The following is an 18,711-nucleotide window of genomic DNA, read 5'->3' as shown; positions in this document are numbered from 1 at the left end:
AAGATATTTGACTTGCCCAGTTGGACAAGTTATTGATATTATCCACCAAGCCAAGAAAGACAAGCAAGCCCGAGAGAGAAGATGGCCATTTCAATTTAAGAAATGTGATGTTTGAAGTGCTATGAAACAGATCAATAGAGATGATCAGGGCAGCTGTTAGTTATATGGGTATGACATGGTATTCAGTAGTTCAGTGTTACCTGAAGTAATTCCATCATAATCTACTAACACCAATTTGAGAAGATTTTACGAGTGAATTCATCAGACTAAATAGATGCCTTCTGACCTAGCTAAAGCCATGTTTCTGGGCAGAAAATAAAAGTGTAGATAATTGAGGATGTTTTTGGAGTGTGAGTCGCTGATCAAGAATTGTACACCTGGAATGGGAGGACAATATAGTCCTATTTTCCACAGAGCTGGGGCAGAAATAAATGGGCCCAGGAATCTGTTAGGAATAAAGAATCACGGGCCTGAAATTGCAAAATCAACTTTAGTGGGGAAACACTGAGATCAGATTTTGCCTGCTTTAGAGTTTCACCTGGGCTGTCCTTGGCTCAGGTAGACAATCTAAGGATCCTCAGCAGATAGATGTTTTTCTAATTAGGCCTGTTAGTAACTAGCTGTATGTTCTTGAAGAAAGTCATTTACCATCTCTATGGGTCATCTATGGCAGATTTAAATCTTTAAATCTCACCAATGGCAGATTTAAATGAGATTCTCTAGTTTTAGTTCCATTTTATTTTTTGCTTCCTTCATTTTTTTTAGTAAAGTGTTACAATTTTAGAAATTAAAATAAAATTATTATGGCCGTGATTCTGGTTAATCTGGGTTGACTTTGGCAGCAACTATGTAAATGGAAAACTAAGAAGTATTGGTCATTTTTTTTTATTTTAGAAAATTCCAAAATGGTTCACAAATAGATGCAGGAATGCTTTGTATATTTTTCCTCTTCCTTTTTATATGCAGCAAAATCAGATTTGGGGGCTTTTCAGTCATGGTGAAAGCTGCTTAGACTACAGTCAACAAGTAGCTCTCGGGGAGGGCTATTTTCTCTTGGGGTGTTGCCTTCAATCTGATATTCTTTTTGGCCTAGATCAGTTGTAAATACCAGCCTGTTTCTGTGAAATGTAACTAGTGTTTGCTCTGGGCTGATGGGACAGTCATGTGCTGTTTGTTCTGTCAGTGGCTGTACCGGAGTATTCATAGTACATTATTCAGATCAGCTCACAGGAACCAGCTGTCCTAATTCCAGGTGGACTGTTAGAAATCTTTTTACTTACGGCAACAGCTGTACCACCTGGTAGCTTAAAGAGCAGTAGTTGGATGAATAAACCATTGTTACAAATTCACTTTTTATCTGGTAAACAGTTTGCATAAACTAGCATAACTGAAGATATTTTCAACCTGGTCCACACTGCAATGATATAAACACTGAAGGGCTTTATCTGTATTATGTTAAATTGTTTCCTTGTTGTCAACACCTATCATTTAAAACACTGAATAAAATCTACATGCCAAAATAAGGTTTATAAAATTTGCAATTCTATTTCCTGTATTATTTGTTCTCTATCCTCCAATACACAAACCGTGCCCTTCATATTTTTTACATTCTCACACATAGACTGCTCTAGATACGCTTATTGAAATTTTAAATATATAATAAAGCATTCTGAGCTTGGATTATTACTAAAGAGAAGATTGAATATTTCACTCTTGCCTTATTATTTGCCAGTAAATAAAATAACTCTAAACTCTAAATAGAATAACAAATACTTCTAAGTAGAACTCTTATTATTTTTAGTGAACATCTCATTTGTTGATAAACAATATCTGCATGTGAAACATAGGAAAAACAAAACAAAAGCTACCCCACAAATGAGCTAACAGCCTGTAAAAGACAACGTGTTTGATTGTATGGGTTAAATAACCTTTGTTATCTTGTTTTAAGCTATTAATTGCCTTAGCATGTATATGAATACATATACATGTGTATGCACATATATATCTAACATATGTATCCACACAAACACAGAGCCTAAAATTCAGATTTAAGTGTTCACTGATAGTACAAAAGGAAACATATTACATCTAGGCAAATACATTACATTTCAAATTCTAAAATTATGGCATTCAAATTCCAAGTGTTTATAGTCTTTTTTTTCTTATTTTTAGTTCAAACCTGCCTTATAGATTACTTATTTTTTTAATTATTTTAATAATCCCTAGACAGTATCTTATTGCATAGACAGATCTGGAGATAAATGCTGTGAAGGTAAAAGTATATCAAGTAACAGAAATATTGTGAAGGTAAAAGTATATCAACTGACAATAAGCATGTATGTATATGTCGATTTTTAATAACTGGCTTTTATAGGTAGAGTGTTTAAATAACATATCTCTTTTCTGTGAAGGGCAACCTGTTTTGTAGATAAAGTACTATTTTAATAAATACTACTTTTAATTAATATGTTTATGGCCAGCTTTTATATATAGTATTTAATACTATAAGGATATCCCTTTTGTCTAATAAACTTACAGCCTATTCAATAACAAGTTAATATCTGTCTTCAAATTAAAGTGTCACAAAATTTACTTTAAGAGTATATTAATATGTATTTCAGCTTAGAACAAAGGTTTTGGTTAAGGCAAATGCTTTCAGCTATATTTTAAAAATAGGTTTGTTTCTGAAAAACAATGCAACCTCTAAAAGATACTTCTTACTATTTATTAAATGTTAATTTGAGGCTGTAAGGTATAATGGATTGCACTTTGGATGGGAACTCAGGGAATCTTGTTTCTAGTACCGTCACTATTTTTGTTACCTTGGAAAATTAACCTTTCAGAGTGTCAGAGTCTATCAGTAAAATAAAATTCTAAAACTTTTTTTCAAAATTGTATTTTCATGAATCATCATCCAAATGTGGTTAGGCTCATAAAAACATACAATTATATATTGCATGTAGCCTAAGTGATACTTTGTACAATAGATAGTCCATTTAAAAAAGGAAATTGATGAATCGACTTTGAAAAGATTTACGAGAGAAAACTTTATAAGATACTTTGCTTTAATGCTAATCACATTTTACAATATTTAATAACTAATTGTGTGAGCTTAAGGCAGAAAATTCATTTTATATGTAAATCCTTTGATAGTTGGAAGTGATCTTTCCCATTACCTGTCCTATACCCATATTCTTCTTTTTAGAGTTAAATAAACTAAAGGACCAAGAAGCTAAAGAATTTGTTAAAAGTCATGTGACTTAGTGAAAAATATTCAAGAATGCAATCCTGGAGATAGAAGGATTTCATGAGACCATTTGTTTTAGGTCTGTGAAGTTTTTGTCTTCAAAAGACGCCTGACCCGGTGCATTGTTGGCATCCTGAAAAATCCTCATCAGATACTCTTTATGATGTTGGGATAAAAACCACACAAGCAGAGACAATTTCATGATTCATTTGAAGAATCAGGCTACTCCAGAATTTATACATAGTTAAGGCTTGATGATCTCATTTCTATTCTTAAAGACATTGCATTAGAACTAGATGTTCTTAAGCATACATTAAAAAAAGAAAAGAAAAATAGCCTACCCTCTCTAACTGAAAAGAATTACTGAGAAGTCTTTGAGAAACTCCTAGAAGTTCTCCTCTTTAGATTTCTAGCTACATGCATTAGCTAGTAGCTAAGTGATAATTAGGAAAAGGTTCAATTATCACAACATGCTAATGAAAATGAATATAAACATGCCAAAAAAGAGAAAGTTGCTAGAACAAACCAAACAATACAAAAATTTAGAACTTGCACCAGGGTAAAGAAATCAATTCTGTGTGATAACTAATCTCAAGAAGGGTGACACAATTCTTGTTGTTATCTTGAATGAAGCTAAGGAATGTTGACATTAGTGGAAAATTATATTTCTTTATGCCCTTTCTTTTTTGACTGTGCTAATAATATTCTTTGATTCCATCACATAACATTGCTCAAAGAAGCAACTTAAAGCAGAAACCTGTAAAGTGAGGGGAATGTTCAGCTTCATTTTATTGACTCATCTAGCCATGAATATTTTAAAAGGAAATATCCTCTTGTTCTACTGATATTTGGAAAGGGTACAGGAATTGCTGCCTGGGGATACAATAGCTTACTTACCCTCAGTGAAGCAGGAAGAAGAATTTATTGACTAAGCCTTGTACTAGGAACAATAAATCCATAATCAGGAGTGCTGTCATGAAAAATCTTTGTGCTCTCCAGTTATTTAAAATTGTCTCTTCCTGCTTCAGGGCTGGCTTTGCTCTTGGTGAGGTAGGTAAATGTATATATACACAATATGATTTTAGATAAAAAGGACTTGTAAGAAAGAATGGAAAAATACACACACACACACACACACACACACACACACACACACACACACACCCTATTAACTCTTAATACTCAAAGTTTCCTTCTTTCCAGTTTATGTCCTTGTAACTAATTTAAGTGAAAAGTGGGGTGGAGCAATACTGTAATGCATTATCAGCATTTTATACCTAAGGTAATGAGTTTCGATGTGCCTACTTAAGTCATTAAGTTCTTTTCACTAAAACTAGAAAAAGAAACTAAGAATTTGAGAAAATAGTTGAAGCATAATACAAAGGAAGAGAGAGGGCAAAGATGAGTAAGAATAGAAATGCTAAAGTCAAAATCTATGTGCGGTATAATGTAAAGGTCATAGAGTGACGGGCTTTGTGGTCAGATAGCCAACTATGGATGTGTGCACACGGCAGATCCTTTAATTTCTCTGCTCCTCAATTTTTTTGTCTATAAAATGAGAGTTATAATTTTTAATAATGCTATTTACCTTGCAAGTTTATGAGAATACATAAAACCTAAAATAGTCCAAGGTATAGGGTGGGTACATAATACATATATATATATGTGTGTGTGTATACATATATGTTAGTTTCTCTTTCTATTTCTTAATTTCCCTAAGAGTCATCATGTATTCATCTATGAAACAGAATAGACTCAAAATAAAGTAGACTTTGAGGACTGACTTAAGAAAAGTGGGATTATTAAGCATTATAGAAGACACTATTTTCATATGCTTTGTAAATTCTGTCCTGACTCTTGTTCACATTTACAGATACCACTCATAGCTTCCATTTATTAAATTTTTTAATTAAATGAGTACATGAGACATATACGAAAGATGAAAGGTTCCAAGATTAATGAGTGAATAAAGAATGAGAGCTGGCCAGGCACGGTGGCTCACGTCTGTAATCCCAGCACTTTGGGAGGCCGAGGCAGGTGGATCACGAGGTCAGGAGTTCAAGACCAGCCTGACCAAGATAGTGAAACCCCATCTCTAAAAATTAGCAAAGCATGGTGGCGGGAGCCTGCAATCCCAGCTACTCGGAAGGCTGAGGCAGAGAATTGCTTGAACCTGGGAGGCAGAGATTGCAGTGAGCCGAGATCGCGCCACTGCACTCCAGCCTGGGTGACAGAGCGAGACTCCGTCTTGAAAAACAAACAGCAACAAAAAAGAATAAGAGCCCAAGTCAATATTTCTTCAACTGGACCATAGAGTCATTATTGTGTGTGTGTGTGTGTGTGTGTGTGTGTGTGTGTGTGCAGAGTAAGAGAGATTGTTCAAAAAAGTAGAGTCCCACAGAATCAAACCAAATAGAAAAATGAGTAAATAAATGTATGTATACATAGACAAAAGATATTATGTGTAATATATATAAAATTCAGCCAGCAGCTGAAATCTCAATAGACTTCTCCCAGCCATTTTTGGGTTTGGCACATATGGACACATTTTCTTTGTTTCCTTCTGATTGCCCTGTGAAAAATGAAGGTTCTAAATCTAAATGTCTCAAAACACTGGTATGTTGAACTCAGTTGTGAGAAAGATGCAGAGTTACAACCATGCATCAGGAATTATAATTTATAATACAATAATTATAATAACCTAATGCAACAAACATTTTCTGTATGCTGCCTTGTGACCTCTGAAAGTGTGGAAATGCCTATCAGAGTGTTAAGCAGATATGTCAGGGAGGATAAAAGGTTGAGAACCTTTAATAGTTTAATACTTCCACTATGTGGAAGTGTCTAGATAATAAATTAGTGCTGATGGATTAGCAATGTCTTACAGAGACATTTTATTTTAGTCAAAAGAATTTGGAGTATTTTTTGAACCTAGAAATTGTAATCTTATAATTACTGTTGAAAGTAATAGTTATTTAAAGATTAGAAAATGACTCTCATTGATCACATGTTTAATTTAGATAGAAGCTAGGCATTAGGCCTGTATTTTTGTTTCCTCTGAAAGTAGATTTGTATAATAGCTTTTTTAAATATCATGATACAGTCCATCTATTTAATAATTAAAATTTCTCAAGAACACTATAAACAATACAAATATAAGAAATACTGTGCATAAAATGTGACAAAGGTTCTAATATTTATCATTCAACAAAAAAGTAAATTTTAGAACATGATGTATTTAAAAGTGCATTTAATACTGTATTTGATTTGTTTGCTGATACTTGCCTTCTCTGTAATCTCCGGCATTTAAATCCAAGTTAATCATACAATGTCACAGGGATATGGCCACAGAATTAAACTCATTCCATCCATCACCCTTACAAACGCCCCCCACCAGGAACAAACTCAGTGTCACCTGCCAGTTCGTAACCCACCTCTTTCTATCTCTGCCCTGCTGACAGTAAATTGCCTCACCAGCTAATTGAACAGATGCACCCAGTGCTGCTTCCTAAAGATCTGCAAAGCTGGACTTTGATGGACAGCAGAAAGTAGCACAATGGAAAAACAAAAGCTTTTAACTGAGAGCATTGCTTTGTTCTGCTTAGAACTTTAAGGTCACTCCAGCTCATTTTGACTGCTGTGAGGATCTTAATTTTTACTCAACCAATTTACTTGCAGCTGTCACTCTTTCCAATATTAAAAGTTCAGCTCTTCAAGTGTGGGGAATTGAGGGAGAGAGAAATGAGAAGAGCTTGTTTCAAACTAAAAACAGCAAAAACAAGTAAAATCTGGCTTGGCTCTGAAGTACAAAAAGTTATTTTCAAAGCTTATAAATTATGACATCGTGATTAACATGTAATTTAAATATATTTAAACAACAATTATATCACATTTCCAGCCCAGCTAATTGGCCTCACAGATGTTCCCTTGGAGCTGCATTGCCCTTCCACGGGGAAATGAATGAGGTGCTTTTTATCATGGAAAACAGATAAAAAAGCAAACTGAAAAAATGGAAACAGAAACATAAAAAGCAGCCAGTAACCCTAAAAACAATGAATGCTAAAGGGGTTTTGCTTAGCATTTTTTTCCATTTTAATGCTGAAAACAGGAAAATTCATGAAGATGCTCCTATTACTGTGATGCTATTTGGCAGTTTGTCCAGATATGGAGTTGGCAGGTTGCTGACTGAAAGACTTGTCAAAGCAGGGACAGTGGATGCATTCTAATAGGGCATGGCCTCGCTTTCTGTCTTGGAACAGACTAACCGCAAGAGTCCCAGTTACTTTAATCCATTGCCTTTACAATGGAAGCCATTCTAGCCCAGATAATGAATATAGATAATAAACTGTTCCCCGATGAAGAATGACTTGTAAGTTGTTCCTTTGATTGTTTATGTCTCAGGTTTTGTAAAGCGCAAAATGTGCAATCAATACTCATTTCTCAGCTGTAATTCTAGTCAAACATTACCCAGTACAGCAACTTTTGCAAGGTAAGAGGTCAAAGGAGCACTAGTAATTATGAATATTTCGGAATACCTTGCATTCTAATATAGAATAATAGAATTGAAATAAATTGCCTTGTTTCATTCTTGCCTTTTCTTCCAACAATCTCAGATTATAATCGATAGTGTAAATTCTAAAAGGACAGTGGTCATGTCTTTCTTAGTGTATCGTGCTATCGCTGGCATCTACCACAGTGCCTGTACTTTTACTGTAGAGATTTAGTAATATTTGTGAAGTACTTGCCAAATAATTGGTGTTTAATGAAGAGGGTAAGGCCAGTGTTTGTAGTTTGGTGAAGTTCCGCCAGGCAGTTCCATATTTCCTGTACTGTCACTCTATATTACAAATCACTGGACTATAAAAAATTCTCTACTCAAATTTTAAGAACAAATGTACTGGATTTCAGGTATTTCTAAAATATAGTAAAACATGCCTATATTTAAGATGATTAGAAAATAGATGAGCATTTTAAAATGCCTCTTTGATGAGTAGCTTTGGCATCCTGATTGCTTTATTTTAGAAATTCAATTTAGTGGATATGAATATTTAAATGTGATATTTACATTTTTATAATAGTGCAGAGTTTACAAAGTTAATTTATATGCATTATCTTACTTCATATTTATTAATAATAAAATAGAGAGGCCAAGAATGAAAACGAGGGTCTGAGATGTTTCATGATTCACCAAATTCACACTACTTATCATTGGAACTAAAGCCCAGGTCATTAAACGATCTGTCTGTTGCACAGTAGCACCTCCTATGTATTGCATATTAAATATATCTCTGACTTTCCATGTCATAATCTTTGATGTGTTGTTAGTTATGTTACTAAAGAAGAAAATAGATAAATATTCTAATGCCACCATAGTTATGGGGAAAATTAAAATATAAACTCACTATAGGGGTTCAGACCGTGTCCCTTGATTAGTCCAGCAGACTAAGTTAGTTAAGGGAGATTATATTATCCAGTTGTTACTGATTTACTTTAAATACTTAATCTCCATGGGACCATATTCTTCTTAGAATGCTTCGTGAATCTAAATCATATGAACAGTGACCTGGAATAATATTTATCTGTTTCATATAAAAGATGTTAAGTATCTGTAATCCCAGCACTTTGGGGGCTGAGGCAGGTGGATCACGAGGTCAGGAGATCGAGACTATCCTGGTTAACACGATGAAACCCCGTCTCTACTAAAAATACAAAAAATTAGCTGGGCATGGTGCCAGGCACCTGTAGTCCCAGCTACTCGGTAGGCTGAGGCAGGAGAATGGCACAAACCCGGGAGGCGGAGCTTACAGTGAGCCGAGATCCTGCCACTGCACTCCAGCCTGGGCGACAGGGCGAGACTCATCTCAAAAAAACAAACAAAAAAGATGTAAGGTATCTTAGAGGTTGATTTTAGTCATCTCTGTTTACTTAAAGCTGGATTGTAGAGAATATGAGCTTCATAAAATCAAGCGGTTTGGGTCTGTGTTTTGCATTATCCCTGTGCCTAGAAAAGTGCCTGGCACATAGACAGTAGGTTCTCAAAAAATGTGTTTAATGTATTTTTTTAATTAAGAAACAGAATTAGTATCATACAACTCCTTTTCCTTACCCTAAAGAACACTGTCCTTCATATTTTATTATATTTTTATACCCTCTTTCAGTTAGCCCATAGGATGGAGTGTTAAGCTATAAAAATATACATGTATTTTTGTTGTTGTTTCTTTAACTGAAATCTGATTTTGACTCATTATAAATACATAAGGGGAATCTAAAGCATGTTTCCAGGAAATGAATTGATTTTCCAAATTTTCTGCTGTTTCTTAACTTAAAAAAAAAAAGTAAGACTGAAGATAAAATAGCATATACCTTTTAATAAGGAGAGGCAAAAGAGTTTACCCTTTGCTGAAGTGGTGAAAAATAAATGTAGCTTGATAGCAAAAATTACTGCAGGCAAATCGAAATCTCCTGCTATCTCCTTCCAGAAATATTTATTCTAAGAGAAAAAATAACAGCAGCGTATATGGCCATTTCAATCTTTTGACATGTAAAGAAGGAAACCATTTCCTATTTACATCAATAGTTTATTTACTACTTTTTCCTTTCCAGTAGGGTTAATCAGAAGAAAGTTTATTATTTACTTTCTAATCCATTGAAAAATTTTGCTTTTTCTGTATAATTTGCCTTTTCAGGGATTGAATTAAAATATCTATTTTCCTCAAAACATATAAATAAGCTTGCTTATGGTCAGAATACAGACAATGTTACTGCTTAGGAAGCTTCACTGTTGTGCACTTTTCCCCCTTTGGTTCATACGACTCATGTGGCTTTTCTTTTTCGTTTCTTTTTTTAATTTTTTCATTCATATTGCCTCTTATTATATCCATCATTCCATTTTTCTTTCCTATTAGAGTGAAATTGGACACAGCCCTCCTCCTGCCTACACCCCCATGTCAGGAGTAAGTATTTCACAATCAACCTTCATCTTTTAGGATTTTTGGTCTTTGCTTACCATGTTTCCTCTCTCTTGTCTCTGCACAATTTCCTCATTTTGCCTTTGCCAACAGTGAGTTAAGAATTTGCTGTACATTGTGTAGCTGCCTTTTTAGATGTGTTTTTATCTCAGTTGATAATATAAAATTGAGATCTCATGCATCAACAGTAGCTTTCAATTTTTATCTGAAGGATTTACCTGCGCATATAAATTATGCTTCTGGATGTGGAGGTGATCTTTACTTCCCTGAGTATAGGTCATGTACTAAAAAGTCAGAATTATAGTGATGATCCTCTGGTTAGGTACTAGAGCCTCAAATTCATAATAACCACAGAATTTTAGAAGGCAATAAAGACAAAGGATTATTCAAAATATATCCATGTACTTCTATTCTTAATGACAACTGTCTATAATGACACTCCCATTTATCATAAAAATTCACTTTGAAGTTTATATTAAATACAGGCACTTGTGGGAAAAGGGCATCAAATACTTTTTATTAGATTATGTTACAGTTGGTTAATAAAACTAAAATGTGTACTTCAAAATTATTTTCTGATGATTTATCTTTTAAGAAAAGCGGAAATTTTAGGTGTTTCTAGTTTGTAACTCAAATTCATTAGCCACTAGGGAAAAATAAATAAATACTATGACTATTCTCTAAAAGACTGGCTTTGACATCCTTGTGGCTATTAACATTCATTTTTAAACTATTTCTAACAACACCTTCTCTCTAAATATGTTTCTCTTATTAACAGAATCAGTTTGTATACCGAGATGGAGGTTTTGCTGCAGAACAAGGAGTGTCTGTGCCCTACAGAGCCCCAACTAGCACAATTCCAGAAGCTCCTGTTGCACAGGGTGCTACAGCTGAGATTTTTGATGACTCCTGCTGTAATGGCACCCTACGCAAGCCAGTGGCACCCCATGTCCAAGAGGACAGTAGCACCCAGAGGTACAGCGCTGACCCCACCGTGTTTGCCCCAGAACGGAGCCCACGAGGAGAGCTGGATGAGGAAGGTTACATGACTCCTATGCGAGACAAACCCAAACAAGGTACGAACTGATTATTCAAAAATGATTGCCATTTGAAGTTCACTTCCATCAAGATAAACAAAGTACAGAATGGAAATTGCCAGATAGCTGTACAGCACAACATTTGTGACCTAGTAAAGGCCTAGGCTACTGCTACTTGCAGTATGGTCCCTGAATCAGCAGCATCCACATTATTTATTATTATTTATATAAATCAGAATCTCAGGCAGGCCCCATCTGAATAGGAATCTGAATTTTAACAAGATCCCCAGGCTATCTGCATACAGCAATGAGTCTTGAGAGGCACTATTCTAAACATATTTTGTTGAAATATTTGAATGAGGTAGCAGACCACAAAGTGTCAGGACCATAGCTTTATTGGACTTAATTGTGGAGATCATAAAGACTGGTATTGTTGGCAAATGTGCCTGATGCTTTTGATGGCGCTAATAAATGATTTGTTTGACTCATTTAAAAGGTGTCATTTAAACAACCTAGTTTATTATAGGAAAATATTATGTTTTTATATGACATTTTTCAAAAATTAAAGTTTTGACCCTGTATATACTTACAAGCATACCATCAAGATTTGAAAATAATAGTTTGTGGTTTTACAAAGCACAACAATAATTTTGTAAAGTTAGTAGTAGAAATGTTAAGCACCCAAATCAAATAATGCTTCAATTTTGCAACAAAACAGCTTTTCTTCTTCTACGCTAACAGTATCACAATAGAGAAGATAGATGATTGTTATTAAAAAATGATGATCATGTCTCTCGCAGTCTTTAGTGTCAATAGTAAACTACATTTTGAAACTCTGAGAAGGGCTTGTTATAAGGTTATGTTCTCTCCTTCAAAGTAAAATTTAAAGATCTCTAATTGTAAATAACCTTTTAAAATATATCTGTCTAGATAAAACTTTTACATATATAAAACTTTTACACATATAAAAATGTAATGAAGAGTTTGGATGTTCATAGTAGCCTAGTAATGGCACAAATGTAGATTTTATGAAGATTTGGTGGATTCACCCCAAAGAAGCAGCTTTTCTGGGGACATTTTCACTTCAACCGTAAAGTTATTGGACAGCTATACAAGTTTGCATCAGGATAATATATAAGTAGATCGCATTGAGGAAAGGTAATGTAAGGCTAAGAGAAAAGCAAGTCACCCTATATAGTCACACTGTATTCTCAGATTTTATCTCTGAACGCTAAGCTCCATTTCTATAAAAGATTGCTATAGTCTCACCTCATACTCAGAGAGTACAGAATTTTAGTATAGACATTCCTATTCTTTCAATTAAGAAGTTTCAGAAATCTGGTAAGAAAGATCAAATTCTACATTGCTTATAAGTGTTTTCATATGCTTGTCAAAGTAAAACTTGTGGCTAAGCATAAAGTTCACCCAACTCCTGCAGGGGCAATAATAACAAACAGTGCAGTAGAATAAGAAGATTACTCAAGAGGAGTTAGAAGACCTGAATTCCATCCCAACACTAATTGTATCCTGCATACATCACTTAATCTCATTTTTCTGTCTACAAAGCTGGAAAAATAAGTCTTGTACTTCTTTTTCACAGAATTGTGAGGATGAAATGATAGTGTCTTGTAAAGTCCTATATATGATAGTGGGATATTCATTACTGCCCTTTCACTTGAATAAATGATGCTAAATACTTACCTATTCTGTATATATACATTTGGAGAAAAATAATCCTGGCTTAATAGAATTTTTCTCTCTACTTGTTGGGCTAAGGATAAGAGATAGAAAGTTTGTTTCAGAATGGCCTCTCAACAAGGAATTGTGTCCTCCTGATGCCTTGAATTCAAAATAGGAATAGCTTAGGGCTTTGCATATATAGTAAAAGAGAAGACTATTTAGAGGACCTACAATATATATGTGTATATGTCTATGTGCAGTTTATATTATAGACATAAATGTATTAAGAATTAATTAAGATTCAGGAGAATGGTGGTAATTATTAGCACCGTTTAGGCCAATACCTATACTAGATGGATTTATTAGATTGATCCATACAAAATAGGCACTAATTGACTGATTTCAATATACAAAATGGCTGTTTCATATGATTCAAGCTGATAGTTTGCCATTTTGTGATTATGATTGGTCAATGGAAATATTATAATTATACTTTATTATTAAGTAGAAGTATATGTAATGTCAAGCAAGTCCGCTAGAGGCATGTTAGCTATCTGTTAGATTTGCTTTTTTAGTTTAATTTTTTTCCTTTGATGCTTTCTTTTCCATGTGTAAAACTTTTGTCAGGAGCATCTCCAATCAAATCCTTTTTACCAGTATAGGCAACCATAGCAAACCATAGAGACTAATAAAACATGATTTCTTCACTCCATCTATTCATCTTGGCATGGAACTCAGCTATAGACTCTTTGGTTTTTCAATATCCTTTATAGAAATTAAGCTGTCTGTATATTTAAAGGCTATTTAATCCTAATAGGTAGTCTTATTTCCTAATATAAATAACTTTTAGAAAACAAGAACATTGAAACAATCAGCCCCATATGCAGAAGAGACAAATGCAATTAGAAAGAAATAAAAATTTAGGAGATAGAAATTCTGATTCTGGCCTCCTTGGCTTCTTGGTTTTTGTAAACATGTTTGGCCCCCTTACTCTTTTTTTCATAAGACCATGGTAATCCACAAATAGTTGTGAGAAATCATGAAAACAAATCTGTGGGTTTTTGTTCTAGACAAAGCAGCTAACCATTATGTATAACTTTGCTCTGATTAATATTTTCCAGAAAGTAGAGGTTAGCTGATTTTTTTTTATTCCTTTAGAATACCTGAATCCAGTGGAGGAGAACCCTTTTGTTTCTCGGAGAAAAAATGGAGACCTTCAAGCATTGGATAATCCCGAATATCACAGTGCATCCAATGGTCCACCCAAGGCCGAGGATGAGTATGTGAATGAGCCGCTGTACCTCAACACCTTTGCCAACGCCTTGGGAAAAGCTGATTACCTGAAGAACAATGTACTGTCTGTGCCAGAGAAGGCCAAGAAAGCGTTTGACAACCCTGACTACTGGAACCACAGCCTGCCACCTCGGAGCACCCTTCAGCACCCAGACTACCTGCAGGAGTACAGCACAAAATATTTTTATAAACAGAATGGGCGGATCCGGCCTATTGTGGCAGAGAATCCGGAATACCTCTCTGAGTTCTCCCTGAAGCCAGGCACTGTGCTGCCGCCTCCACCTTACAGACACCGAAATACTGTAGTGTAAGCTCAGTTGTGGTTTTTAGGTGGAGAGACACATCCGCTCCAATTTCCCCACCCCCTGTCTTTCTCTGGTGGTCTTCCTTCTACCCCAAGGCCAGTAGTTTTGACACTTCCCAGTGGAAGATAGAGATGCCATGATAGTTATGTGCTTATCTAACTTGAACATTAGAGGGAAAGACTGAAAGAGAAAGATAGGCGGAACCACAATGTTTCTTCATTTCTCTGCATGGGTTGGTTGGGAGAATGAAACAGCTAGAGAAGGACCAGAAAATGTAAGGCAATACCGCCTGCTATCAAACTAGCTGTCACTTTTTTTTCTTTTTATTTTTCCTTTTTTTTTTTTTTTTTTTTTTTTAAGCAGATGGTTGAAACACCCATGCTATCTGTTCCTATCTGTAGGAACTGATGTGTGCATATTTAGCATCCCTGGAAATCATAATAAAGTTTCCATTAGAATAAAAGAATAACATTTTCTATAACAAACATATGATAGTGTCTGAAATTGAGAATCCAGTTTCTTTCCCCAGCAGTTTCTGTCCTGGAAAGTAAGTATGGCCAACTCAAATTTCATAATTTAAAAATCTCCATCAAAGTTATAACTAGTAATTATGTTTTGAAGCCTTTTTGTTTTTTTTTTTTTTCATTTTGTTTTGCTCTGACCAATTCCTTTATATTTGCTCCCCAATTTTTGGCTTTAATTTCTAATCGCAAAGATGTTTACATCAAAGCTTCTTCACAGAATTTAAGAAATACTTTAATATAGTGAAATGACCACTACTTTACGTATACAATCTTTAAAATAAGAAAGGGAGGCTAATATTTTTATTTTAGCTCTCATTTTTCATGCTATCAAATTATCTTCACCCTCATCCTTTACATTTTTCAACATTTTTTTCCTCCATAAATGACACTACTTGATAGGCCATTGATTGTCTGAAGAGTAGAAGGGAAACTAAGAGACAGTTCTTTGTGATTCAAGAAAACTACTGATACTTTCAGGGTTGGTCCAATGAGGGAATCTATTGAACTGGAAGAAACACACTGGATTGGGTATGTCTACCTGGCAGATACTCAGAAATGTAGTTTGCACTTAAGCTGTAATTTTATTTGTTCTTTTTCTGAACTCCATTTTGGATTTTGAATCAAGCAATATGGAAGCAACCAGCAAATTAACTAATTTAAGTACATTTTTTTTTTAAAAAAGAGCTAAGATAAAGACTGTGGAAACGCCAAACCAAGCAAATTAGGAACCTTGCAATGGTATCCAGGGACTATGATGAGAGGCCAGCACATTATCTTCATATATCACCTTTGCTACGCAAGGAAATTTGTTCAATTCGTATACTTCATAAGAAGGAATGCGAGTAAGGATTGGCTTGAATTCCATGGAATTTCTAGTATGAGACTCTATTTATATGAAGTAGAAGGTAACTCTTTGCACATAAATTGGTATAATAAAAAGAAAAACACAAACATTCAAAGCTTATGGATAGGTCCTTGGCTCAAAGTTGTAAATAAATGTGAAAAATCTTCTCATGCAATTATTTTATTATCCAACACACTAATCTTTTGATACTTTATATAATTCCTTTTCTTCATATACTGCATCCAGTACTAGAACCATCATTATTATGTATCATTTTGAAAGAATACCTGATGATGAAGGATGGGAACAAATGACAGAGATGAGTCTTCCAAGTAAAGGGGGCCTCACATCAATAATTAGGAAACTTAGATATAAGTCCCCCTTTTCTGAAAATTCTACCCCAAGTCATTTAGATTTTTTAAAAATACTTCTTTCTAATGTTAAAATATTGGGACCAAATTAGAGTCAATAGTATAAGATTACTTAGAGTAAAAATATCTATTAAGGCAGAGAAAGTTTAGAGAAAAAAAAATGCAAAGAAATTTGTTTCTTCCTATTCTGAATAAGTAAATCCATCCATCTATCCAAATCTCCTTTATCTAACTGTGTCTACTAAAAGCACTGTATTTTGTGGGAAACACTCAGATAAATGGAATATCATCCCCAACTTCAAAATTCTATCATCTAGGAGATTTAATTAAAATGACATTTTAATTTTTCTATGAGTTCAAAGAATCAGATTGCATAGTCTCTTTTGTGAATAGCTGTCATATAATCAGTTGCACTGTAACATATCTCCTTTGAACTCATTTGGGATATAAGTTACACATCCTTCAAATTGTTGATGTTGACAAATAGGATAATTTCAGTAATATTATTCAAACATAAACTGGTCTAGAAGAATATTGCATCACTGGCTAATTAACCTATCTAGATTCTAACTTCACCATTAAACCAAAAGCAGATGGTGGTCCTTGGCCAAGAATGATGAAGACATTGGAGTTGGTTTTCTTCTAAGCTATAAGAAGTGAGGCAAGCTGAAAAAGTACAGTAGAGCAGGGGAAGGATTTGTGAGATTCCTTCTAGGGAAGTTCACCCTCAAACTTTTCAGGATTAAAGACAGAGTGATTCAGGGGCCATAACCTAACAACTCAGAGCTCTCCTATCCATTCAGAGAAGTCTCTAGGAAAAGGAATCTCATATCAGTACTTATGAAAAATGGAATATAAGCCTCCCTTTCTAAATAAATCTGCACCGAGTCATCACAGCCCTCTTTTTGGATACTATACCTTGATTTTTTTTTTTCTAATTTACACTATGCATATGGTTTCTACTGGGATATAGAAAGCAGAATCACTCATTTTGGAGAAGGAAAAAATAAATAGTTAAAACAGACTTTTAACTGTTAAGGTAACAGAAATATATTTAGTGAATGTAGTTTCTTTCCTCCTAAGAACACAAGACTTTTACATGTCGGGTAATACCTAGGGACGGAGGTAGGCATAATCCAAAATGACCCAGATGCTTTATAATAGCACCACTTTATAATTCTTTTGAATGATTTCTGTGGTATATAATTGACTTCAGTTGTTTGAGTGTTTTTTGTTTTATTTTTGTCCCCCCTGGGAAAACATATTTCAGCGTGTATAAGAGGGAGAAAAAAAGTTTCATTCGTTGCAGACAATAACTTATTTAGCCCAGTAGGGTAGAATTTTAAAATGTCAGTTAAAGTCTTCAAGGTGCTTTGGGGGGATATCAGATTCCAGAGGCCAATTGTAGCAACTGAAATTTGCAGAATCAATATGTAAATTTGAAACAAATTAGTATTAAAATTACACTGACTATATTTTTTAAATCACCCGACTTTGTAGATTATACCTATTTTGGGCAATCCTATTTTCAGGCATGGAAAAACTTTGCAGTTAAATGATTGCCTAAAGAAAGTGGTACTTAAGCAGGTGAGGAAAGATGGCCTCCGATCTAGGGTAGATCCAGAACCACAAAGCATCTGCATCACAAAAGTTGTTAGACTACCAAGCAACTCTTGGTTTTCTGCACAATATTAGTAGCACAGCTTAGGATGAGAATCTTTTCTCCAGTAACATTCTTAAACTAGCATGAAAAACAATGCAAAACTCAAATTTCTATTAAAACACACAAACCAAAATCAAGTGATTCTTTTTTGTAGATTAGGGAGAAGGACTGAATATCTAACTTAAGAGAAGAAATAGTGTTCTTCTAAATGCTATAGTGTGTGAGCTAATACCTTCTAAAAGAAAGACATGGCATGAAGATTGTGCATATTTACAATGCTAAGGAAAAATCAAGAAAAGAACTGTGAGGCTCTGCTGCTAGATGAAGTTGGAAGGACTATTAATGTGCTTCTTGAAGTATCAAAAATGAAAAGAAAATTAAAATTGTTTAAGCCTGACAGGGAAGGATGTAAATACAAGTTTTTCTAGTGCTATCTAACCTTTATTTCAAAACTGGAATTATTCATCCATCTGTAATTGTTGATAATTTAACTAGTATATGTAGTTCATAAGGTAATAGAAAAGGTGATCATGAAAGCATGTATATAACTGGACAGAACTACGATAATGCTATAAGATGTAGATTTAGTTAGGTTATCAGATGTTAAATGATTTTAATATTATTAAATAAATCAAACTAGAAAACTAACCACAAGTATAATATAGCAAAGTTAAATGCAGGATATTAAAATGTAGGATGGATTTTGCATAGTAAAAAAATAAGTTTGCCATTTAAAATTATCATTTGTTGGGTTTAGCTGAAAGTAGGCATATATGGTT

General features: G+C 34.3%; 1 protein-coding gene across 1 annotated transcript in view; it reads left to right on the top strand.

Moving 5' to 3' along the window:
• Positions 1-16,060, top strand: part of ERBB4 (erb-b2 receptor tyrosine kinase 4) — a 1,186,765-nt gene extending 1,170,705 nt beyond the window's left edge. The window contains exons 26-28 of the mRNA XM_015110887.3: positions 10,153-10,200; positions 10,994-11,291; positions 14,091-16,060. Of these exons, the coding sequence (XP_014966373.3) occupies positions 10,153-10,200; positions 10,994-11,291; positions 14,091-14,536 (792 nt within the window). The 3' untranslated portion in view covers positions 14,537-16,060. The remainder of the gene's footprint in view (positions 1-10,152; positions 10,201-10,993; positions 11,292-14,090) is intronic.
• The last annotated feature ends 2,651 nt before the right edge of the window (positions 16,061-18,711 follow it).

This window comes from Macaca mulatta, chromosome 12, assembly GCF_049350105.2.
Source record: "Macaca mulatta isolate MMU2019108-1 chromosome 12, T2T-MMU8v2.0, whole genome shotgun sequence".
NCBI lineage: Eukaryota > Metazoa > Chordata > Mammalia > Primates > Cercopithecidae > Macaca > Macaca mulatta.
The sequence above is the reverse complement of the archived record's forward strand: the minus strand, read 5'-3'. Positions and strand labels throughout refer to the sequence as shown.